This window comes from Zingiber officinale, chromosome 2B, assembly GCF_018446385.1.
Source record: "Zingiber officinale cultivar Zhangliang chromosome 2B, Zo_v1.1, whole genome shotgun sequence".
Classification (NCBI taxonomy): domain Eukaryota; kingdom Viridiplantae; phylum Streptophyta; class Magnoliopsida; order Zingiberales; family Zingiberaceae; genus Zingiber; species Zingiber officinale.
Window position 1 is genome coordinate 95,849,855 of NC_055989.1, and position 27,527 is coordinate 95,877,381.

The following is a 27,527-nucleotide window of genomic DNA, read 5'->3' on the forward strand; positions in this document are numbered from 1 at the left end:
ACAGAGCCTGATTCTGAGTTCTGAGTCAAAGTTATGACCATTTGAAGTTCAAGGGGTCATATAATTCTGCAACACAAAGTTAGTTCGATATAACAATAATATTTCTGCAAAACAAAGTTAGCACAGTTATAATACATGAGTAGTAATATGCATGAGTATAACAATTAGGATTATCTTGATCTCAACTTGGAAACTTTTTCGGTTTCTTCAGTTGGATCAGCGACCTTAGGTTATTCCCTTCAGGAACCCGACCTCACTGTCGCTCCTCCAGTTATTTATCTCAACCTACCTGCCAAACGTCGGGTCCTCCAGACCTGTTTGGACTTTTTTGTCTGGCTGTGACTAGGGCTTTCCCGATTGAGTAAATAGCCTGCACACTTAGCCAAATTATCAGATCATAACAAGACTTAACTTGAACTTTTGACAACATCAAAGCTCAAGTTTGATTCTGGTGCACCTTGCACTAACACATATCTCTGAAGTGACAGTGGAAGCTTCTGTTGTACGATCCTCTATCTGACCATGCCGCCTATCAGCGATACTAGCTTCCAAAAGGATGTCGAAGGACATCCTACTGTATTCGTTGTTTGATCGAGCGAAATGGCTGCTCGACCAAGACTGGTATCCTTACCATACTGAGCGAGATAGTCGCTCGGTCCAAGTGTCATTCAAGTGAAGTGTCGCCCATTTGCTAGGCCGAGCGGGATGACCGCTCGGCCGGAAGCCCGTTGTCGCGCCAAGCAGAATAGCCGCTCGGCTGAAAGTCCTTGGTCTGTGTCGTCCACCGCTGTGCCGATCCAGAGAGCCGCTCGGCTCGGCTTCTACGTGTCCCTTGAGCATCAGTCTGATTACTCCGTGTCAGAGACGGTGGGTCTATGTTTAACCCCCGGTCTGGATATGTCCCACCCGACCGACTAAGACCATCTGTCCATTGACCGTCTTAAACTCTGACCTCCATTAACCTTCATCATCACCGTATCAAAGTGAAATTTAGATATTTAAATTATAAAAAAAATTAAAATGACCTCCCTTCTCTCACTGATTTTTAGTTGTTTGTATGTTAAAAACCTGCGCACTTAGAGAAGGCTTCTTCCCATCTATTCAGCTTTTTTTAATCGAAGTATACAGATCCTTATACCCCTATTAATTTTGAAGGTGATCCTCTTTCTCTTTTAACCGTCGGGTAAATTTGAAAGCCATCGTGCCAATTCATCTAATAACTGATCTCCCCAACTAAAAATTTACTATAAAGTCTGTCCTTACCTAATTGAATTCAAACCATGATATTTTGTAAATCCACTAAACTCTCTTGTTGCCACTCTGCTCGAGGGGGTTTTTTTTTTTTTTAAATTCAGATATCTAATTTGTAAAATCTGATTAATCTTAAAGGTGATTGATTTAATCTTACGAAAAATTTTTATTGAACACTCGGAAGTACAAATGGATTCTGACGACCACCTTCGTAAATTGTTTAAATTCTCTATATGCAATGTGCCATATGTGAAATGTTGGACTGAAATTTAAACCTTTGTTATCAAAGAAGTCCGCCCAACTCTCCTATCATTTATCTAGAGTCATCTTAAGATTCCTTGAGGTTTAGGCGCAAAAAAAAAAAAAAATCCTTTAATATATTTTTAAATTTTAACTCATTCCTTTTCATTTGGATTTGGATCGACAATGACGGGTTTAACAATTTTTTTTTTTTTTAAAAAAACTAAAATATTAATTTTACAAAATAAATTTTTAAATAAAACTTAGTTTTCTGGATGATATTTTGTTAATAATTTTTTTCATTAATAAAATTGATAAATTATTTATTTTTTATAGATATTGTTAAACGTAAATAAGACATTAATGTTATTATTCAGAAAGATACAGAAAAGAGTCAGGAAGAAATATTATTGACAAGGGAAGAGAAGAACGTTCTTTAAGAGTAGCAATAGATAAAAAATGTATGGAATCATGAGAAAAGAAAAGGACACTAAATAATGACGAGAGTATAATTAGTTTTTTTTTTTAAATATTGAGAAGGAAAGAGTTTATTAAATTTTATAAGACATATAATTAATTAGAATTAGTGTTGGTTAATTGTAAAATAATAATAATAATAATAATAATAATAATAATAATAAATATGCTAATTAAGAAATGAATTACAAATCTAATATAGAATTATGGAAGACAATTAATGAAAAAAATAATGATAAGCATAAGGTATAAATAGGACGATAATAAATTAATTGGTAAGATGCAATTAATGAATTAGATAACATTTATGACGCTATAATTGATTAATATTAATGACACCAATTTAATTTGTTCAATGCCTTCAATTAATTGGTCCAAAAAATGTAGGCCCTAAACATAAATCTTAATGGTCTAGGTCTTAAACCGGGCTTACATCTATCATTGAACATTGTACCATAACCCTAGGCACCCATCTACTAAGCATGATTGAATAATGAGAAGGGAGTGTTTATGGAGTATTTAATTAGTTAGAGGTTGACATCGTAACAATATAATATTAAATGAGAAGACTCCAAAATACTAGTGCTACTCAGTCCAATTTACTTGGATTCGTCTACCCTTTTCTCTCTCTCTCTATCTACCCAGCGCACCAATATCCTTCGCTATCTGTCCTTCTCTTCTTCCAACCACATAAGCCAACTACCGGTTAATTCGATCCAGTCAGTCGAGGCAATGCCTGGGACTCATGGGGTGGATCCCACCGACCCCTTGGGTGGCCCCACCCACTCCCTTGAGTGCAGTGCAGGGTCGAACTAATCACCAAATAACCGTCCTGCTATAAATATGATAAGGTGCTGCCTCCTTGATCCTCCATTGGGCGAGGGGTTTCACTGACCGAGAGTCGCAACCGCGATGGCGACGGTCAAGGGTAGCGTATGGGAGATCGGCGTCGAGGACATTGTGGCGGCCGGGCTACCGCCCGAGGAGGCGCAGCGCTTCCATTCGCGGCTTCGTGGGGCGGTTGGGAAGGAGCCCCGCGTGGGGGCGGAGTCGGAGGCGTGGAGGGCCGTCGTGGACAACGGTCTACTGAGGCCTGATCACCCCCATCCTCTCCACCAGCTCGTCTACTACTCCGTCTACTCTACCTGGGACAGGGCCCTCCGGGGCCCGCCTCCCTACTGGTTCCCCTCCTTGTAAGTCACTCTCTACGTAGTAGTACCTCTCTTGCCTGTCGCTCTGTGTCAATTAAAGAATAGTCATCCCGGAATCGCACTTCACGTTCTTTGTAAACTCCATTTATTTTGCTACAACATGCAGAATAAATAAGAGGTTGCAAATATTGCATAGGCTTTTTGGTTTGTTGCTGATCTAAATCAACATTGAGTTATTAAAGTTCAATCTTTTATATTGTATGAAACGTGAGTCGTTACAATTTGATCAGTCTGATGCTTGCTGGGACTACTAAATGGAATGGCCCATGCCCATGAATGTTTTATCTGTAAATTTTCAAAGGCAATAGGGTGGTAGCAAATTAGTATGTATCGGTTTAGGCAGCTGAACTTGCTAGTATGTATATTTGTGTACTTCAATGTGCTACTGGAATGCAATAGATCAAGGACTATATGATTCTCAAGCGCACTTATTCCTGGGTTTCTTTTTGTGAGAAAGAATTTTAGATTCTACTTAGATCTTTAAAAAAAAAAGTTAAAAAAGTTTTATTAAGATAACGAAGTTGTATTTTTATAAGGAACCTAGAACTCATTGCTAATCTCTGAAAGTTGTAGAATCCTTTGTATTGAGTTATTAATATTTTTTTTTTTTTGTTTTTTGTGAGCCGAGTTATTTTGATTTTTTTAATGTTAATTTTTCTACTGAATAAATTGGTATTAGAGCCAATAGCTACTTTGGTATCCTTTTGTTGGTTATCTCGAATTCCTCCCACTTGCTGCATAATCCCTCTAAATGAAGGAAAGATCCCAAATGCCTTGTGCTACAAATTTTTTTTCTCCAGTTGCTAACCCCAATGTCTTCATCTCCACAACCTTTTCACTTTGTGATTGATCCTACCTTGACCAATATTCACACCATTGCATCATTTCCAATAGAAGAACCATTAATCACTTATACTAGCTTGCAACCATCAAGCAGGAGGTTGCTGCCTCACTAAATGGAGACTTGGCTTTTGCTGTTGCTTATTTCTTCCGTGAGATTAAAACAGAGAAGAAGACAAAAATCTCCCCTTTGCTCAACCAAAGAAAATCTCTCCACCATCTCTCTCATTTTGCTAAACGAGCCACCTTTAATCAACCACTTGCCTCGATCTACTTGCTGTGGTAGCTGTTAGATCGTTGGAGATACTAGAGGAGTGGTGAATAGCCTTCGTTTGCACTTGTTTTTTGTTTCTACAAGATTAGTCATGCAACAATGATATGCAAAGTATTAGAAAAGGACAAAAAAAATACAAGTCCAAACTCAAGACACAAGTGTTTACAGTGGTTTGACAGTTCTTGGCTCCTACTCTACAACCTATGTTCTTTTAGCTAGATCACTCCTCTAATACACCACTAATTTTCTACTTCTTAGCCAACAATCGTAGGTGGGGAAACCTCTTAGGCTCTTACAATATCTTCTTATAAAGAAAAGAATTGAATATAAGAAGATTACAATGAGAGAGCAATTACAAAGAACAAGAAATTTGAGCACTTGAGCACAAGAATCTAATTGTACAAGCTCTCGCTCTTGTCTTCTCGAGCCTCTTCGAGCTCCAGTATATAGCCTCAACCTTTATTTTCAAGTCTGTCTATGAATCAACCTATTTGTTTATAATTAGTTGACTACTCCATGCCATCTACCAACTGGTTACTTGAATTGTTTAGCTAATGATCATATCAGTTGATTGATAATGATCATCAATTCACTGCTTAGTTCTTAGGTGTAGGTATCTTGATCGTCGTCATCTGAACTTATTAGTTTAACATGATCACTTGAATTCTTACTGTTGATCATCAATCGACAACTAAAAGTATTTAGTTGACTAATTAAGCATCAATTGACTCATTAGTCAACTACCTACCGAACTAAGCTTAAGCTTGTTTCTAAATTTATTCCCATTCATTTCTAGTGTACATTTACAACTAAAATCTTTCTTTCAGAGTTTACTTTCATGCCAAGAGGCTCCATACCTTCGAGAGTTTGTCTTTTTGCCTAGCATTCTTTCTTCCTAACTTGCTGGGATTTCATTGCCTAGCATCCAATCTTCCTGGCCTATTGGGACTTTCCACATGCAAGTAAACGATCTTCTTTGACCTATTTGGACTTCCATTGTTGCACTTGCAACACATGTCAGACTTTCTTGCATCTGCACACTTGACACACATGTGAACTCAACAACTATTTCCCTAACTTAAATTTTTCCCAAATATCAAAAGCATATCACATGCCTAGGGCATAATTGCACCAACAGCAGCACCCTTTCTTTCACAGTGTTCTCTAGCGGACTAATGCCCCCATCTACCTCTTGCAATATTGAGACCTTTTCTCATCTTTGAATTAGTTTGCATCTTGATCTCAGCTTATTGGATAGGCATCAAGATCTATTGACACAACACATTCGAGGCATGAACTTCACTTATAGGGCATGAACCTCACCCATAAGAATTACTCTCACACAAAGAAGACAAATTGGATATTGTATTAATTTAAGAGGAAAAACTTAGAGACTCTAGAATTCTTTTATAAACTCAATTTGATGGCAATCATGGAAATAAATATTCTAAATAAGAAAAATATATTAGACTTAATTGAGATTATAATTATTGCATGCATATTACCAAAATGAAAATTTTGATTTAATTCTGAATTACTAATTGACAAAAATTAAATTTAAAATTTCCTATGGCCATGCAAATCTCGAATATTTTGGAGGTTGTTGTATGCACCAATATGGAATTAGTCTTCAATTTGTTTCCTTTTCGACACCAATTTATTTCCTTCACTATATTATTCTCTCCACTAAGAATAACTCGACTTTGTCGAGTGGGGAGATGGAACTATCAATCAAGTCTCGTGGTGTTGCTAATAGTTGTGAAGTGGTAGTTCCTCTTTAGCTCAATTGGTCTTGATTCTCTATTTGTTCAAGAAGCTCGGGGGACACATTAAAGCTTATGGATTTTTGGTCTATCAAACTTTGGTCAGACAACTAAAATTGGACAATTTTAGGCAACTAAAATTTGAATTTTGAGGTTAGATTTTTTACCATTCTATATACTCTTTGGAAATTCACTCTCTACAAGAGAACACTCACTCCCTATTCGAAAATAACATTGTAGAAAAGCTTATTCGCAAAGGTCAAAATTATGTGATCTAGACTTTGTTTTTGATAAAAGCTCTTATTTGGTAAATTTAGTTTTATTTTTGTGTTGATTCTTATGTTAGGAGGAGGCATAATTGGTAATTTCATTGTGGTTTATTTATCATTTATATTTGGTGAGTTTTATTATTCTTAAATCTACTTGATATACATTTGTTACTTGTGGCTTGAGGTCTTATCCTCAGAACTTATATAGGTTTACTCCATTGCCTCATGTCATGTAACATTTAGTGATTTTTTGTTTTAAGAATTTTTATGTTAGATTGACAAGGTTGTGGGGTTGGAAATTGCTATTTCGAACCACGTTATATTACTTATATTAGTGATACACTCTTTATTGTCTTATTTATATTATGCATGTATTTTTATCTCCTTGATCTTGATACACACATATTACTAATGATTGATTTAAATTTTGTATCACAGCCATTTATTCAGCTCCTCAACTAGATGTTGGCATTGTTCCTAAGTAATAATTATTATAAAAATATGTTGATTTACCACTCTTCAATAATCATTATAATGTATACCCATGCATTCATTATCCTTAGAAATCCTATTAGAAGTTTTATGAAAGCATTTACATGTTGGTGCAATTGGACCTTTAGTAGTCATGTTCAACTTTGGTGCCTTGATGTATTGGGTAAAGGATTTAAGATAGGTTTACCTGTGTATTTATTTGTGTGTTAAATTGTGTGGAAACTTGATAGGATGCACACACAACTTAGAGAGCTTGTGACCCAACTAATTAGAGTTGTGGATGATAACTTGACAAGACCAAGTTGGTATGCACAATGGCTTGAAGGTTTATTGGAGCTGGAGAAGGATGTATGAGGTATTCGATGAACTGCAAGATGAGAAACATTGAATAGGATTAAAAAAGCTCATGGATATTGACCTAGTGAGACTAAGTTAGTTGTCTCAAGGGCTTGAGATCTATGGAGATTAGAGAAGAATGGAATAAGGCATTTGAAACACCGCATAATAAGGAGCATCAAGCTGGCAACATTGACGATAGTTGGAAGGAGGCGAACTATGTAGGTAAAGAGTGAAGGATGACATTTGAAACAAGCCAATGGCTTAGTGCATTCAAGAGACTTAAGATTTGATGGGAGATGACTTTGTCAATGAGAGTCAAGCTGCAAAGGTAAACTTTTAAGTGACTTGTGAGAATCAAGCGATTTATATTTTAGGTTCATGGTAGCACTTGACTTTGGTGATGACACGACCATTAGATTGGTCAAAGTCAGCAATCCAGTCAATTGAAGGTGTTTCGACTTACAAACAAAATATTTCTATTTAAAGCTTGACTGGGTAATCAACTAGACGAGTTGAGTCAGCTGGGCAGTTGAATGTTTATTAGACAAAGGAAAGTTGAAGTCGTTAGATTGCTTATACAATAAAATAGTTTAGTTGACGCAAGTCAAGGTGACTTGACTGAAATAGTCATTAGCTGGCCAAGAAGTTGATTGATGCATAGCGGAGTCAACTTGGCATACTCAAGATGAGGTGTTCGCGAAAACAATTAGTTGAGAATGGAGTTGATTGACTGGTTTGGTTTGCTGAAGACAACTTCTAGGCTATAAATAGAGGACCAAGAAGAGCCCTTCAAGGTTGGTGAAGCTGAGCTAAATTCTAATATTCTTTTAGCTTTCTTGTGCCATTTGATAGCCCTAGATTTGTAGTTGTACTACTTCTCACTTGTATTTCCTCTTGGGAATGATCTGATAATGGGGATTCAAGAGCAATTCACCGAAGAGTCATAGGCCATGGAGTAACGAGTGTTTCAATCCACGTAAATTGCTTTGATAGCATTGACTTGTATAATCAGTTTGATTGACCTTGCTAAAACTTTCATAAGAGCAAAGAAGCATATTTGCAGGTCAGTGTTATTCATTCTCTTCTAGCCTTCTAGCTAATTGGCCATCATCCTACCAGTCCTAACATTAAATTTATTATGACTTATACTTGGAAACAACAACCTAAAAATGATGTTGATAACTCACTTGAATTCAAGGCCTCTTCCGTTTTGGAGAATAACACAGTTAAGGCTTCAAATTTTATTTTAAATGATCAAGTTGGTAAATTTGTTTGAAATTCTATAGTTTGTTATATATTTAGAAAGAGAATTTTTGACACATTGTTTTTTTAGAAAAAGATTTGTTAGAATTTTTTTTTGGTTAGCTAAGTCATATTTTTACAAAGAATCAATCCTATTCTTATTCTTGGTCTATAAAAGGGGCTAAGATCTCTTCTAGTGAAATTGGTGAAATGAGTTGTTCGAGCTTTTAATGGTGCAAAAGTGCTGCATTGTGAAATTTTCATGAGAATCATTGATATATTAGTGAACTTTTCAGGATAATGTAAATCTTAGAAGGTTTTCTAATAGATAGTTTTGGCAGAATTTTAGTCTTTTCTCCCCTTATAGATGTAAATCTTGAAGGGGAGCCTTGGCGCAACGGTAAAGTTGTTGCCATATGACCAAAAGGTCACGAGTTTGAATCCTGGAAATAGCCTCTTGCAAAAAGCAGGATAAGTGCGTACAATAGATCCTTCCCCGGGACCTCGCATGGCGGGAGCTTCGTGCACCGGGCTGCCCTTTTCTCCTGATTTTTACATAAGTATCTGAGTAAATCTGAAGTCCTGATTTTACTGAATATATAGGAAACCAAGTTTACTCCTAATGTGTAAAATAACCTTTCGAAGATTTCATATTAGAAATATCATTGTGTAATTTAACATGCAGATCCTATCACAAGGTCTTTTACGATTGTTATTCGCAGGTCACAATCCAAGTACACAAATCTTGGAAAACTGATGGAACATCATGGTCCAAAAATTTTAGGTTCATCGTATCATGACCCGCTTACAAGCTTTGCCCTCTTCCAAAAGTTCTCAGTGCTCCATCCTGAGGTCATTTGTCTTTATAGAAATTTTAGAATCTGGCAGTAGTACTATGCTATCATCATACTGAATGTAGTAAAAGTGGAATAGAACTGTGGTTTGCAGTATACATTCATAGAACCTTTAACAGGTTTTTGATTATGCCCTATATGACTTAGTTTTCATGTTTGCTTAGGTGTTCTGGTCAATTATGATTAAGGAGCTTTCAGTGGTATTCCAAAGCGCCCCAACATCTATGTTGGATACTTCAGACAATTCCAATGCTAGTGGGACGTGGTTTCCAGGTGCAGTACTAAATATTGCTGAATGTTGTATTCAACCAGTAGATTTCCAGAAAAAGACAGATGAAAGTGCAGCTATTCTCTGGAGGAATGAAGGTTTTGATGATTTCCCAATAAACTATTTGTCACTGAAGGACCTTCGCAATCAAGTCATGTATGATATATTGCCACAAATAACCTATTATTGAAAAAATTATCAAAAATCTACAATGTAGATAGCGTTTTTTGTCATCATAACTGATGATAGTAATAAATCATAAATATACATTATTCAAATTGTCAGGTCAGTTGCAAGTGCTCTGGAGAAAATATTTATGAAGGGAGATGCAATTGCCATAGATATGCCAATGACATGCACTGCAGTAATCATATACCTAGCAATTATCCTTGCTGGATGTATTGTTGTATCTATAGCTGACAGTTTCACATCAAATGAAATTGCAAAACGAATGGAGGTGGCAAAAGCCAGAGGAATATTTACTCAGGTGAGATCATCCTTGGATATACATCAAAAGGAAGGAAATATTATGGTTCTTAAGAGACCTTCTATTTTCTATTCTAAATTTTGTGGCCAGGTCTTTGTGACAAGATTTTCTGCTATGTAATACATTTAGGGTAGTGTCTTCATTTAGAGATATTCATTATCGTGTATTCTACAAATGCATATCCTCACTTGCATGATATTTACATATCTTAATTCTTGTGAAATTCAATGATCAGTAGGCGAGAGAACATTGCTATTATAGAAAATGAAGTCAAGATACTTCATAATGACATCTGCATTTTGTTTCACTACACTGAATTGCATGAATTTGCATTCATGATCTTACTTTTCCAAATATAAGTCATTTTACAGAGCCCTTATTGGAGATTAACATCACAAGTTCCCATTAGCACTTGATACTAACCATGCCCATCAAAGTTACCATCTGATATAGTTGGTATCAGTCAATAGTAGATTGTCATATCATGCTTTATATAAGTAAATTTTGGTTGAGTGTTAAAGAATTGAAAAAAATTTGACAAAAGGAATGATATGCTGGATCTACTACTGCAGAAACTCCTCAAATGTTAACTGTTCAGAATGAATATTTCTTTACTTAAAATCAACCATGTTTATAAGAGCCAAAAGAGAGTATCGTTCCTTTAAGCGACATGTGTTGGCCTTTAAGGTTTAAATTTGTTCCCCACATCATAGCAAAGATAGTTTTGACGATAAATGGAAGTAAATAATGTAGCTTTGTTGGTTGCAGTTTTACGTTTGTAATTAGTTTGCCAATTTCAGGACTTCATTCTTCGAGGAGAAAGAAAGATTCCACTTTACAGGTGAGATTCATGAGTTTATTCAATCGTTAATTAAGCATTTGCCAAGATGCACATGTGATAACCTCAGCTTTGCAATCCTTTTACAATATCAATTAATTGTTCTACATGACCATAGGTTGAACATCACATTCAGAAGCTGAGCATTTAGTGTTTGTTCCATCACAGCAATGATTACCCTATTGTTATTAGTTTATCTAATTTAAGAAAGAAATATGCTTCAATATATATTCCTTGTTGGAGTCATGGATCAAAATCTTCAATACAGGTGAAATATCTCGTTCTGCTCACGGACTGGCACCGGCACAATGCCGGCACGCCTGAGGCTTCCAGACGCCTTGTCCGACCCCGACGACGCATCCGGACGAATCGCACGGGCCACACGTGCCCACGGTTGTCACAGAATAGGGAAGCAGAGGTTTTAACTTAGGCTTTAATAATAAACTTAGTTTTATAATTTTAATCCATTCTTAACTATGATTGAGATAATTTAAATAGGCTTAATTAAAGTCTAATAAAATTATCTCATTAATTTAGTATATATATATATTTTAAAAAATATTTTTTATATTTAAATATTTAGATTAATTTATTTATTTTTTGTTAATATATTTTATATTTAAAAAATATCGAAATTATGTCGACACGAGACAATACGATACGGTACTGAAACCTTATCGTTCCGGTCCGGGACCAAAACTTCGGTACGGCTCAAGATTTAAACCATGGTTGGAGTAATTTTGACTAAGTTGAATGTTACATGATACTTAAGTACATATTTATGATATGGTGTCATATAGTTGATGACAATGATACCAAAGATGGGAACACCTGCTCAGTATCAAATTGTTTAACATGTCTGGTCTCGTTTCATTTGTTTCTCCTACGTACTTGATGGCTATATTCTCTTTATATTTTTGTTAACTTTTTAGTGCAGACGTCATAATGATTCATTGTATTGAAGTAGCTACTTGCAGCTGTAAAAATTTTATTTTTAAGTGATTCATCTGCCTCATCTTCGTCATATTTTTTTCTACCAAAAAAATCTTAGAAAAATGATTGAATGGAAAATTCTTGCAGTTAATCAAATTTTTTGTACTTATCCACCTATATGTGTTTCTCTTAAATATTCTTTGCCCAAGTACATCTATAATAAAGAGTAATGGCAAAAATATTTGCTACCCATTATTTGAATAAAGTGTTCTTATTTGACAAGTCTGATGGGTTAAAAAATCTAAAATAAAATAAAGAAGATGATTTAGATAAATGCATGAATTTATAGGCTTTAATATTGTAATATAATTTATAGAAACCTTGCTACATTTGTTTTCTTTACTAGCCTTATGAAAACTTGTGGATCATGATAAGCATTTGACCACATTGTAAAGTTATGGGTATTGAATTTATTATTTTCTCTTGTTTTATTCAGGCGTGTTGCAAAGGGTACATCTTGTATTGCTATTGTTGTTCCTGCACTTGGCGATGATGTGGGAGTTCAACTAAGAGATCATGATATGCCATGGAAAGATTTTCTTCTATCTGCTGCTTCATTTCCAAGGTATTCCATTAAATTCTATAGATTTGTGTCGTTGAATGACTTAATATATACAATCACTTATTTTGAAATTTAATGTACATGAAGGATTAAAGTATCATTCCATACTGAGCTTTGGTCTCTGAACAAAACTATAGTCTTAATCAAGGTTTAAAATTTCGAGCTGTATCGGAGTTTTGATTTATAATCGGAATGATACAGTTTTGGTACCGTATTGTACTGTTACGGTTTCAGTGCTTTTGTAAATATGAAATATATTAATTAAAAATATTTTTATTAGTATTTGATTGCTATACATGCTTTTTCTAATAATTCATCTCCACTTTTATCCTTAAAGAAAATTTTTCCGTTAGTCTATGTAACAATCCTTGGTCTTTGTTGTTTAATTTGGAAATGAATGAAGTAGGAAAAGAAACTAACGAAGGAGAGAAAGAAATTACCAAAGGGAAAGGAATTAATAAAAAAATTTTAAAAAAATGAAAGAGGAAAAAAATTAACGGCCTTAAATGTTAAGCTGTAAACCCTATAAATATCCTAAAATGATAAAATAAAATAAAAGAACCTAAACTAGAAAGATTTTTTTTTTAAAAAAAAAGGAAAAAAAACTTAGGCTCATGCCTCAAGGCCGTTTTTGCCTCGCGGCTCCACCGGTGCCAAAAGGGTAACAGTGTCGGTTCCATTCCAAAACGGTAAAAATTGCCCATTTCGGGCTGCATGGATCGACACCCAAATTCTTGGCCTCAATGCCATGTTATGTTGATACTTGACTCACTTCAATGTATGCCAAGTTCATCTTAAATGAATTGATTATCTATATTCTTTTCCCACTTAGCTTGTTTACCTCCAAATATAAATTTATAGTAATTACAATGTCAATTAAATTAAGACTTCAGAGTAGAAAATTACAAAAATATAACTAGTATCTTTATAGTGATTATTCATATATACCATTTTGATATCAACGTAAATGTTATTTATTGGATGGGGACATAGGTTCATGCTAGTCTGATTAAATCCATAATTTTTTAATACCAAATTAAATAATATTTCTATAACATCGAATATGTAAACTTGCTTTTCTACATATTCAAAAATATATCTCGATTCTCTATTAAGGGATAGACTTGGGCTAGCATAATTGGAACTAGAAAACACGAAGGTACAAGATATGGATCATCTCAATTTCTTCGACTCTAGCATCACTCCTTTTTATTTCTATTGGTACTCCAATTGGTGCTTCATGTCTTCTCTCCTATCTTATTATATTATTTTATTTTTTCCTTAATAACTATTATACAAAATCAAAAGATGAATCATCAAAAGAGCTTGTGCCAAATAGTTGTAGACCATATTGGTCGAGAATATGGTTTGAAATCTCATACTATGCTAAATGACGCGGTCAAAATATATTGTTCAAATAGATTAATCTCATGTGACATTATGTCAATTATGTGAATATTATGCTATGTTGATAATTGACACCTCTAAAGGTGTGACAATATAAGTCAAGTTAAATTAAAATAATAATATTAAATTTTTGTAGCTTCTGTCCATATAAGAAGCGGAGCCTTGACATAACAGTAAAATTGTTGCCGTATGACTTGAAGGCTTCAGGTTCGAGTTGTAGAAACAACCTCTTGCAATACAGGATAAGATTGCATACAATAGCTTTAATGTTGTCAGACCCTTTTCCGGGACCCCGCATTGGTGAGAGCTTTGTGCTATATATATATCCTTCTCTAATTCACCATTGACACTATAACAACATTAACAGAATGGCAAAACAGTATCATTCCATTTGAATACCAAAATTTCAGCACGAGTCGACATTTTGAACCTTGGTTGAGACAAATCCTATTTTGATTGGTACCACTAAAATTATGTTGGAATAGGCAGCACAATGACATTTATTGATGCTGACATTGTGTTAGTATGATCGAAATGATATGTTCCGATATTGCCAACCAATACTAAATGATCATTGAAATCATGTGTGCGCGAAATTTTGTATATGTTACAAAATGTGTATTCTTGTAAGGTGAATGAAGCTTAATGATCCCTTTGTTGACTATCTAATTTAATTCAGACACATCAGAAACAGTCTAGGTTTCTATCAGCTCAAGGTTTCCTTTGATTTTTGTCTTCAATTACTCAAACATTTTAGTGATAGCATAATATTTTTAATCAAGTTTTGGGTGCTGAAGATATTGGTCATACTCCATTGTTTTTGTTACCATTGCTCTAATCCTTTGTGTTTTTTCCGGTTGCTCTGCTAATATTTCTATAGTTTGTGACTATCTGTTGGATCTGCTTTCACTGAATGATTATTTTTCTTCTCTTTCTTATCTGGATAAACCATGTACTCCAATCATGACTGCTCATACCTCTGGTGTTAGTGCTATCTGCTAGTGCAGTCTTTGAAAATATGTTCTTGATGAATGGGAAGCTATTTGACACAATGGAGAAACTCACAAGGTTGATCATCTGATGAGTCAAAGAGTTTCTCCGTCTGCTAATTCATATGAGATAGAACCGTGAAGCTCATAATTTAAATACAAGAAAATTACTGATAACCAATATACTGAAGAATGCTTCTTCCAACGTATATATAATTACAAGCACTCAATTTGTATTTGACAATTTTAGCTTTCTACCAGCATTCAATGTGACTATCTTCCAGTGTATCAATCAGGAGATAGAGTAACCAATATATTATTTTCTTCAGGGACAACAGGTGCTACTGTTGTTTTGATTCTAGATTAATCTTCAATAGCTTTTCACTTGGTAGCTGATTGTTTAATTTAATATGTTCACACAGGAGAACCTAAAGCTATTCCTTGGACTCAGATATCGCCGATAAGATGTGCAGCTGATTCATGGGCCCATATAGATATTCGACCGGGAGATATTTGTTGCTGGCCGACAAATTTGGGGTGGGTAATGGGACCAATTTTACTTTATTCATGTTTCTTAAATGGAGCTACTATGGCTCTCTACCATGGATCTCCTCTTGGACATGGTTTTGGAAAGTTTGTGCAGGTAATTCGTGCTAAATTCAAAGCTTCCATTTTTTAAATAAATACACTAATTTATCCATGAGCCATGGTTGATCAGTGAACATATTTCCTAGGATGCATCTGTGACAATGTTAGGAACAGTTCCCAGCCTAGTGAAATATTGGAAGAGCAGCAAATGCATGGAAGGTCTTGACTGGTCCAAGATCAGGTGCTTATTTAATGTTAGTGCTTGTTCACTATAATCTCAAGTGTTGAATAACTGATACAATTTCTATGAATTAATGCTGGCAGGGTATTTGCTTCTACTGGTGAAGCATCTGATATCGATGATGACCTATGGCTCTCTTCGCGCAACTTCTACAAACCAATTATTGAATGTTGCGGTGGAACTGAACTTGCATCTTCTTATATACAGGGCAGCTTGTTGCAGCCACAAGCTTTTGCTGCATTTAGCAGTCCATCAATTTCAACAGGATTAGTCATTATTGACGAACGAGGAATTCCTTATGTAAGTTTGTTTTTTCTATAGAGATGGAATATGGGACAATAATGGCATTTAAGATCTTAAAGATTTGATATTTTGTGCCCAACATTACAGCCAGATGATCAACCTTGTGTTGGAGAAGTAGGCTTGTTTCCGGTATATATGGGTGCAACTAATAGGTTGCTCAATGCTGATCACAAGAAGGTTTACTTTGATGGAATGCCAACATACAAAATGTCGGTATGGACAGATCTAATTCTCAGCCAAATTTTCTAACTAAAGTAGAATTTCTTATCTTATTCTTAGGTATATATTCAAGTTGTATAAATGACCACTAGTTCTTGATGAAGATCTTACAAGTGCTTCAGACTAAAGATCATCTGGTTCCTAACCTAAACACTAGGGAATTCCTCAAAATCAGTATTCAGCATTTACCAACACTAAGCAAATACTTATTTGGTATCATGCAGTAACTTCTAGAACTAGTTTCTATGATTGATATTGTGAAAAATCAGTGGGACTACTCTCAAGCAAATTCGTAATCTTAAAAGTGCTTGTATCTATCAATTGATTTTACTATTTTGACCTATTTTAACCAGTTACCAATACATAGAAGTCTATATATGCACATACTAACTTTTAACCCATGTAATGATGGATAAATTTTGCTAATTACTTTTTTATTTAATCAAATACTAAACATTAGTTTATGCATTTTAAGATTAAAACAATAAAAAATAATAAAGGGTTAAGATTCATATAGTCGCATGACTTGATGATGATTAATTAATAATCTTTTTCAAACTATGAAATTTGATTCAACGAAAAACATGCCTAACTCACTAGTGACCCACACAAAAGCTAAGAGAGATTAAGAGGGCTTGAGAGATTAGGAAGTAAAGAGAGCTTAATATTCTTGAGAATGTTCTCGAGGATAATTTACAAGTTAGGGGAAGGGGTAAATTTGATCCAATGGTATACATTATGGGTCTAGAAAGATCCTATATAATGTCTGGATGTTTTCACAATGAGAAGATTCTAGAGAAATATCGATAATGATCTAAAGGAAGAACCTATATGAAAACCATGAGCCAAGATACCTAGAAGTAGACTCGACCACGGTTCATAACCGACGGTTCGACAATTGGAATCGTTGGTTCGACAGTCGGTTCGATAGTTAGGAATCGTCGATTCAAAAAATCTTGACCTGTAACCTTAACCTTCAAAGGTGGTTACGATTTAGTTCACGGTTCACGACGGTTCAAGATTATTATTTATATTTTATTTTTTAAACAAATATTTAAAAATTTATAAATGTGGAAAATCTTAAAATTAAATAAAGGCGTGAACTAATTTAAGTTGTCTATCTATCCACTTAGCATATAAGGGAATTAAAGCCACATAGTTTGTTAGTTCTTTCGGTATCAAAATCTTCTGCTTCGTCCTTTTGTCCTTTGAAAGTTGCATTCCTTTTATTCTTTTTATAACTTTTGTCCAATCATCAAGTAGCTCTTAAGCTTCTAAAATGTCGAGAGCCAAAGTAGATTGGGAAGAATATTATATTAAACCCTAAACTTTCTCCTTTTTTGTGATATGTTTTTTTATCTAACATTAACATTATTATATTTTAGTGTGATGCGACATATATATCACATTAAGTCATATCTTTTAATTAATTTTATATGTTCGATGATAGTCATCCATTATAAATATATAATTTTATTTTTGAACAAATAATATCCTTGACAAATTTATTATTGAATATATCATACAACTATACAAGTCAAACAATCTCTATAAACTCAATGTTTAATAGATAAAAAGATAAAATAAGACTAATGGATAACCTATTAAGAGAGTTAAATGAGATTAATAAATTTAATGAGGTAAATGTAGAATAGTCACACATTATAAAATTCAAGGCAAATAGATTGAAAAATTGGTGTCAATTAAAAGGAAGAATAGTCCCACATTGAAAATTTTTAAAAAAATAAGTTAGTTTATATTGAACAATACCATTAATATCATTAAACTATTATGAATACGGTTAATCTCTCATTGAAAAAATCTAAAACAATTTAAAAATTTAAGGTTTTTTTAATAAATACTAGTGAACCAGCGGTTCACTTAGGGTCCAACACATAACTGGCTTGTTGACCCAATTTCGAGCCGAGTTTGGTTTGAACCTGACCCATGATCAAGCCTAACTAGAAGAGTGAGCAAGGGTGGATCAAGAACTTTTCTTGCACTTAAAATTTGGTGGGTTTTAACATTCTCCCCAACATAAGCTGGCAATGTCTTTGGTTCCATCTCTTCCTTCTAATGCTTGATGTGCTTAGTGAATTGCCACAAGGCATCCTCTAAATTCCTAACTTGCCTTAATGTGTGGTAGATTCTTCTACTTTATCAAGCATTTGATGTAGTTTGGAACTTCTCTCCTTCGAATAAATCTTTTTAGCAATACTGGACTCCACATCTTTATCAAAGGAGGTGACAACAGTTGTTGATGCATGATTGGATTTCATTTTTGCTTGGGTCATCCTTCTTGTTATAAGGCTTGATGGAAGTAGGATAAATCTTGATCATTAGTGGAACTTAGACTTGATAAGATATCTTACCCACACGTTTGATGACTAGGAAGGCCTTTATATCTTCTTCCAACCCCTTGTACACTTTTTTCAAGGACTTTATTGTTAGGGTAAGGGTTTTACCACTACCATGTAACCTTCCTTGAACTCTACATATCACGCTCTAGAGGTGTAATTCCCACTTACCAGGAAGTATGTCATTTGATGGCAATAGTATAGAAGGGAATTGAGAGCTTTGCAACATTTACTAACTCGGGTAAATTAGAAATTTTAAAAACTTTATATATTCATTTTTTTTACAAATATAATAAACAATGTACAAAAAATACAACAAAATAAGACAACCTGAAATCAATAGAAACCAACTTTACTCTAAAAAGTGAGCATAAATTTGTTAACTAGGTAAGCACGAAAGATTAATTTGAATTTAATCTAGATGAAGAGGTTAAAAAAATCAAGCAAGCCCAATATATATATATTGTGTGTGAGAGAGAGAGCTGATATGCTCCTTGCACTGCACATCCGCAATTGAGTGGTTAGGGAGCATATTAATTTTCTATATATATATAGAAATTTGTTATGCTGTGGACTGACCGTGCGCGACACTGTTGCACGATTAAGTGAGGCGGAGAGCCCGGAAGCCATTCGGGCGCCTTGAGTGCGTCGCGCAAGCAAGGTGCACAACATACAAACCCCCCTCTCTCTCTCTAAATATATATAAAATCAACTATTATTTTCTTTATTTCCATTATTTATCAATATTTAGAATCACTATTATCTCTTTGAATTATCATCTTTCTTCTTTTTTTTTATTTTATTTTTTTATCACAAGTTATTATAATTTTACTTATCATCATTTAGTCACTAATTATAAATCTATGGTATGATAAGTCAATCACCAATAAATCCACTAATGAATGAACTGGTGGCGTTAATGTTCTTAAAGTGTAATACATCAGACACAGATTGAATGAATGAGTTGAAATCCTCACCTTGATATACAACAATATAGTGCCTTTGCATATATAAATATTGACCACAAGCGATCCCTCGCTACCACGTCCTTTCGTGGGTGGTTAGCTACTTTGGTATAAGTATAGACTTACAATTTTCATTTCTATTATTTCTTTTCTCCATTTAAATTTATTATTGTTTCTCTTTAAATCTTTACACTACAATTATTCTTCTCTAGATTCACATCTTATTGGTTAGTCTAAGCAACTAACCTAAATCAACTTTTAAAATGAGTTGTGTTAATAGATATGTGATCTTTGGATATGAGGTATAAACTTAAAGGATTAGGCCTCAACATCTAACTTAAAAGAAATCATAAAAAGCAAATCAGATTTAAGATAGTTATCAATTGAAGAGTTATTTAGAATATCCATTTTAATTTTTAAAATAATTCCCTCCCATATTAGTCCCATATAAAATCCACATATGAATATAAAAAAAATATTGATTTATTTAATCTCCAATAGCTTACTTTGCTTTAAAATCCATTTCATTATTTTAATTATTATTTTATTCCTTTTTTTTGAAAGCAGTTGTAGAAGCATATATGTAATTCATTTTATCTATTTATTCATGTACACAATATATAGAGAAGTCAAAGGATAGATTTTACCCACACCTCTATATACAACAAAAGCTCTGAGTGTATCAACGTGCTCCACTTGAACTTATATCTATAAATACAATATGAAAATAATTTAGAAAACTCAAGATAAATATTTAAGAATGATAGTAACATGAAACTCTAAAAATTATCTAAAATTCAAAGTTGTTGAATAAAATCATGATCCTGATAGCTTGATATAATCCCCATTCCTACACAGCCCCTACTATCAATTTTCATCCTCAACTAGACATCCTAGCCTAAAACAAAAATATATATAAATTTAAATGTCTACCTTATAATTTTTCTCAATCCATGGAACACAATAGGCCATCAGTATCGAATTTTGAGGCATCTGTGTACCTCAAATGATTTAGTATGACCAGACAATACCGACATTGGTTCCTCTGTGATAGCTTTTGTCAACTCCTTTAATGCTTGGTGACACCTTTTTGTCTATTACCATAAGTGATCCTTCTTTAGGAGATCGGTTAAGGGTGTGACTCTAGTAGAAAATACATTAATGAAAGGTCGATAATAGTTTACCAACCCAAGGAATAATTTTAGCTTTGTCCTTGGTGGGTGGCTCCTAATCTTGAATGACCTTTACCTTGACTTGATTGACCGTGAGCATTTATTGACAGACAACTCATTCTCCCGTAGCACTTGAAAAAATTACTTAAGGTGTTGCACGCGAACTTCAAGAGTTGTGCTACACACAACAAAGTGATCCAAGTAGACTACCATGAAGCGATCAAGATACAGGTGGAAGAGTTTATTAAATAAGGGTGCAAAAAGTAGTTGGTGCATTTATAAAACCAAAAGACATAACAGGAATTCAAAGGCTTACTTTATTACACATGTTGTTATCCCCTCCTGCAACTGGCACTTAATAGTTTCCTATCTACAAGTTTAGTTTGAAAAAGTATTGAGTATTCCCCAATTGTCAAAAAGTTCAGCTCTCAAGGGGAATGGGGTACTTGTTCTCAATGATGATCTTGTTAAGTGCTCAATAGTAATGCACATACGGAGAGATCCATCCTTCTGAAATAATGCTGAGGCACCAAAGGGAGCTTTCAAAGGATGAATATAGCTTGAATCTAACCGGTCTTGGAGTTCTTTCCACAACTTAGCTAATTGAGAAGGTGCCATGGCAAGTGGCTTAAGTACATGATTCCAGTTTAATTTGGTGATCTACCAACTCCTTGGTGGAAGCTACTTTGGAAGCTCTTGTAGCATTACATCCTTGGCTGCTTCAAGTACTACTTGTATGACCTCTAGAATTGACTCCTTAGAGTTGACAAGATCTTCTCTGTCATTCAACTCCCAGATAGTGGCAAGCTTTCTCTAGCTCTCCTTTGAATTGCATGGTTGATAGTGCCAGTGCCTTAGATTGTACCTTGGCGGCAAGCTCCGTTGGAACCACATACAACTTTTCTTCAAGTCTGTTGATGGAGTTAGCCACAACTAGAGGAAATGTGGGCACTTAGTCAAAGAATTCCTATCTTAGCATCACTTGCATGCCAACCATCAGCACCATGAAGAAATCTCTGACATGAGCAGTGACTACTCATGACATGCTCGGTCCAATATGACAACCATGGACTGAAATGTCATTCTGTGTCGGCAGTACAGATGATTTTTACTGTTCCGTCGCCCGACCGAAGCCGGCACCTTAAGATTCCCCATCTCGATGCTTCGTAGGCGGCACTGGAGGAATCGCGGGACGTCTCCGGCGGCGTCGGAGGAGTCGCTGGACGTCTTTGGCTGCGCCGGAACTGTTGTCGGACGCTTCCGGAGGCGTTGGAAGCGTCCTGCGACATTTTCAGCTCCGAAGGCGTCGCAGGACACCTCCGGCACTGCCGGAAGGTCATCGGACGACCCCCGACCGCGATCCGCCATTGACATGCGACAATATTTTGACGATCAAAAATTAAGATTTTCATTTAATTAATTTAAACAATTCACATGTGTGATATTTTAAACAGGCTTTTATAAACGCTAATTAAATTATCCCAATAAAAAAATATAAAAAATATATTTAAAATTAAATTTTTTCATAAATTTTATTTAATTAATATTCTGAAAAAATATTTTATAATATTTTAAATTTCATTTAAATTTTTTAAAAAAATTATAATAAATTTGATTTATATTCTAATTTTTTTATTTTAAATTTTATTTAAAAATTCTAAAAAAATATAATAATTCTGATTTATATTCTAATTTTTTTATTATTTTAAATTTCATTTAAAAATTCTAAAAACCCTTTAAAAATTAAAAAAATTTAAATTTATATTCTGATAATTTTTTTTTTTATATTTTTTTTTTTTACTATTTTACTGTTTAATTGATAATTTTTTACTATTTAAAATTTGTATTATTTACCTAAGTAGAATGTTGCAAGAATCAATGCTTCCATTTGATTCACGCCACTCTTTTTGGTATTAGTAAGGTAATATATTATGATGTATCAATTTTAATAAATATATTATGATGTATCAATTTTAATTCAAGTTATTGATAGATTAATTTTCTTTAAATAAAACTATATTTAATTATTTTTCTAACTATATTACATTGTCTAATAATTGAGAATTTATATAAAATCAATATACAATTTATTTTTAAATTATACACTATAAATATATTTATCTAATAATTATTATATATAAATAAAAAAAATACTGAAACCATATCAGCACAGTACGATGCGTTACCGAAATCATAACGTTCTGGTCTGAGACCAAAACCTCGACACGGGTTGAGATTTTAAACTTGATGACAATACAGAAATGAGCTAATAGGCCATGCCTAACCTTGTAGGTGTATTTTGAGACTGCTGTCTATGACATCATTTGCACATTAGTTTTCTCCGTTGTTTGGTAATTTTATAATTTTAGGATTTTTTTTTAAGAATTTGTTTGGGGTTTCTTAATATATCGGTGTAGATTTGAACCAATCAGTTAGAATAGGATTGACTTTGATTTTTTTCAATCTCTTACATCCTTTCTAAAATATTTATTATTTGACAATATTTCATCTTCTCTACTTTCCTCCGTTGTTCACCTGCAATTGTTGTTGCTTCCTCCACTTATTTTTCTCTTCTAGCCTCCTCTTTTTTCATTTGTTCGTGACTAGTATAAAAACATTCATCTTTAGATGATACCTTGTTAATAAACTCATATGGTCATGATTGTAGCATTGTAGCAAAGGTAATTACACTCACCCTACACGCCCCTCATAGTTCCTAGGTTTTGTGAAGGGAGGTAAATCATGGGATCAACTTATAACCGACCCGTTGCCCTTGATGTTACACCAAGGTGGAAACTAGTATCTGGTGCTGATGGGTATTGAAAACATTGCCTTTATTATTTGAGTCCGTGTATTTTTTGTGTTGTCATTATTAGGTTGTGTAGTTGAGTGACTACCATTGTCTTGTGCGCTTACAGTTACATGCAAAATTTCCATGCTTGTAATAGTTTATCTAGATTCACCATCATCCCTGCATTAAGTGCCTAGTCGAAACTTGAAAGTTAATTATTTCCCTGTACCTTGATTAAAGGAATGCAAATTAGATTATATTATTCCTTTTCTCTCTAATAAAACATTTGGATTCAGACGCTTCGACGACATGGGGATATAATCCAAAGAACTGTGGGTAATTATTACATTGTGCTTGGCAGAGCCGATGATACCATGAATCTTGGGGGCATTAAGGTAACACAATGTCCCAACTTATTCTACAAACTTCACCTTCACCTACACTAGATCTTTCAAGTCATATGAATATGTTTGTTTGAACACTTGTGATTAGACAAGTTCAGTGGAGATAGAACGCATATGCAACAAAGCTGATGAAAATGTGATGGAGACGGCAGCAGTGAGTGTTCGATCCAGGACTGGGGGACCTGAGCAGCTGGTTGTGTTGGCAGTTCTTAAAAATGGGTCGGCAAATTGTCATCCAGACTTTCTCAAAGCTAAATTCCAGAAAGCCATCCAGAACCACCTCAATCCTTTGTTCAAGGTATCCCATCTCCTAGAGATAAAATGTTATATTACTGTCTTTTAGTTGTTTAGGCTTACTCAAGGGTAAAAAAACAAAACTGAACAAGACTATGGTAATGTTAAGCTTTTTCACATTTTATGATAACGATGAAATTTGATCGGTAATAATGTACAATTAAATGTTGCATCAAGTTAAGGCTCTAACAAACAGTCCGTTTCTGCCTCCAAACTGGACAGGTAAGCTTTGTAAAAGTTGTTCCAGAGTTTCCTCGGACTCCGTCGAACAAATTGCTGAGAAGAGTGCTAAGAGATCAGCTCCAACAAGAGCATTTTACTTTCAGCAAACTGTGAAATAATGAAATTTGAAAGGGGATCAGATCAGTTTGAAGCAATGGCGCATATCAGGTACATTCTCGATGCGAATCTAGTGAGTTATCAGCCTGCAACGGTCATCTGGTACATTCACGGAGATCACCCTGTAGGTCAATAAAAATTTACTTTCTTTTGTACGCTAAATCTGTTCTTTGCACTGTGGTTCTGCAATCAATAAAGGTTTACCTTCTTCAGGAGTTATAGAATGATACGGGTACAAGGTTTCCTAATCTAAATGCTTACATCACTAAGTTTTGTTTGTGGCATTTGCTTTCTCTTGGGGCTCTTAGAGATTAGCTCACATCATTCACCCGTTCGGCACCTCAAAACAAACTCAACAAGAGTGAACATGACCAACAGCTAGTGGTCAAGAGTCGTATACATGAGAGTATTTGGAAGGGGAGAAGCTGCAACAACTCCATGAACCTCTCACTATGTGTGTGTGTGTGTGTGTGTGTGTGGGGATTACAAGTTACTCGATATCTCTTAATGTGTTCATTTGTGATTTTGTCCCTTTGTTGGTTCTACGAAGACTCCTGTAGAGTAGAAATATTTCATTGCCATGTAGAATCTACAAAGATGTATTTCATGGGGGAGTACTAGGAGGATGATAAAATCTAACACCTTATTGGATTATCAAAATCCAGCACGATATCCATCTTCACATCATTTAACAAAGGAAAGTCAACGAATTCCTCTACGACTTCGACCTATACTTCCAAAGGAGAATATCTGTTATGGTTAGTAGTCTAACCTTAAATGACCATGCTTCCATCCCTTGGGTTAGTGTTCAACTTTTGTGACCTAACAAATGATATTTCCTTACCACATATAATCAAGAGCCTAAATAAAAAAAAATAGATTTTTTTTTTAAAAACATTAATCAAATAGTTTGTTTATATAAAAAATAGCCACGAGCTACAAATTCTGCCTCCGAAACAACCAAAATTAAGCTTCCATTCATATAAAGTAAATCTCATGATCAATCACTCAATACCTACCTAACCTAATTAACTTGTTATACACTAGGGTTGTAATCAAGCCGTGCCTTTGATGTACCTAACCTAATTACTTTTCTGATGAACATCCATCTATCTAAACTATCTTACTTTTCTGAAACAAGCGACTCTTTGATGTACTTAGCTTGCTTGCGCCCGTCCAACCCTAACTAGCTTTTCTCACTCACTTGACATCCCCACTTGGCAAGCTTGTTTAGCTTGCCTAGCTAAATTGTTTGACTCGCTCGATCTAATTGGATTGACCAACTAAGTTTGGTGCTCACAAGTTCACTGAGCTTGAGGATGAAGTTATTACTCATGAATTCAATGTTGGTGAAGATGGCCAATCTTTCCAAGTAAATAATAGAGAGGTTAGAAAATTTTAAGACTAGCCATCTCTATTGTTAATTCACTCGGTTTTCATCCAACTGAATAACCCATAGTTATGTTTGCTTATTCATACTAATGTAGAAGGGTTAACTATGAACCTTTTGATGCATCATATCAAATTATCGTGCTTTAAATCATTAGTAAGCTAATGGTTTGCGTCTCACGCATAGGGAACGATTAATTATAGAACAATGACAATTACTTGATTGATACGGTACATAAAAGTGGGGTCTGATAAGGTCAGGTAGTCAGAAGTTAAGGGGACGTGGCAGTCAAGGACAGCTCAAAGTCAAGGGGACGTTGCAGTAAGAAGTCAAAGGGACGTGCATGACAGTCAGCAGTTAGGAGGGGAAAGAATGAGTTAGATCGCCTAATGTCATTAACCGCATAATTTTCGGTCGGGTACAGATAGATCAAGGTCCTAGATCTGAGACATAAGATGCAGTCTGGAGTAATGCCTGACTTGCTCCGACTGGTTGGATTTCCTTAGCTCGGGCCGTATAGCCATGCCTAGTACTTTCAGTAAAACAACTCCCGGTCGACCCTTTAGCGATCCAAACATGAAAGTTGGGGCCCTCATCACAACTCGTCCCTCTCATCAAGACTCGAGCCAGGTGGCACACCCGAACGATCATCCCGAGCTGTCCGTAGCTAAACCCTGGTGGGACGGAAAGCACTAGGCGACAACAATGTCAGGGAATCGTAACATCCTATCAGGGAATAGCTGTCATACATCAGGGAATATTCCAATGGTCCGCTATCATCTGCGAATAGAACATTCTTTCCACCAATAGGAGGCTACTGTACACCTTCTCTCACCCTATAGGCCTTGACATCCGACATTCTCTGATAACATGCAGACTCTGAAGATATGCATCATCATATAAAAAGGGAGGTCCTCTCCCTTAGTCAAGTACGCTCACATTCGCATTCATCTTCTACAGTTCTTTTTTCCTTCGTACACTATTCTTTTAGGGGAAAAGGACTTGATTTGAGCATCAGAGGGTTTGCGCCTGGGACTTTTTCCCTAATTTTTGGTCTCTAACGTTCTGTGTACTTGTCTGAGTGTGCGCAGAGCCTAAGTACCACCGGTCTCGTCACCATTATCTTTGAGCTCCACGTGGGGGTTCGCCTTCCTGGTGCACATACACTAAGTGTGTCCAAGTAGCTTCTCCGTCAACACCAACGTCATCTCAACCAGCCTTCGCCCGACTCAGACTCTAGACAAGATCATTGATAAATGTAAAAATACTACAAGAATCACCCAGGGACACATCCAAAGTTTGAAATTGCCCAAAAAACACTCCTAATTTGAAAATGTCTAAAAGGTGCATATCTTTTTTCATTTTACCCCTTTACCAAATCTAACTTTTTATTATTCTCTCTCCTCTTTCTGTTTTGCCCTTCTATCATTTCTTTTCTCTCTTATATTTTTTTATGCATGCAATAATTATTATGGTGCTACCCCCATAACATGGCTGTGTTAGCTAGCATGGGGTAGTATTGCTGCAATTGACATGGATCAAATCTCGGTAAAAACTATGTATATCCCACATGCTAGCCAACTATAATTTTCTGATTTACCTCTCTATAGATAGCTCTGGAGCCGACCATATGGGCCGCTCGGGATTAGCGTATGACCTTTTATTGCA

At 35.0% G+C, this 27,527-nt stretch overlaps 1 protein-coding gene across 1 annotated transcript; it reads left to right on the top strand.

Annotated features, from left to right (window-relative positions):
• The first annotated feature begins 2,835 nt into the window (after positions 1–2,835).
• On the top strand, positions 2,836–24,696 carry LOC122046440 (probable CoA ligase CCL12). Its single transcript, XM_042607143.1, has 14 exons — positions 2,836–3,161; positions 9,121–9,250; positions 9,417–9,676; positions 9,806–10,007; positions 10,808–10,848; positions 12,275–12,403; positions 15,058–15,134; positions 15,219–15,439; positions 15,531–15,625; positions 15,709–15,925; positions 16,016–16,141; positions 23,729–23,827; positions 23,925–24,134; positions 24,353–24,696. Exons 1-14 carry the CDS (start codon positions 2,881–2,883, stop codon positions 24,464–24,466), a joined length of 2,202 nt encoding a protein of 733 aa, XP_042463077.1. The 5' UTR covers positions 2,836–2,880; the 3' UTR covers positions 24,467–24,696.
• The last annotated feature ends 2,831 nt before the right edge of the window (positions 24,697–27,527 follow it).

Coding starts and splice junctions, on each gene's coding strand:
- LOC122046440 (XM_042607143.1), top strand. CDS start 2,881: ATGGCGACGGTCAAGGGTAGCGTATGGGAGATCGGCGTCGAGGACATT. Junction 9,677..9,805: donor GACCTTCGCAATCAAGTCAT/GTATGATATATT, acceptor TCAAATTGTCAG/GTCAGTTGCAAGTGCTCTGG. Junction 15,626..15,708: donor CTTGACTGGTCCAAGATCAG/GTGCTTATTTAA, acceptor TAATGCTGGCAG/GGTATTTGCTTCTACTGGTG.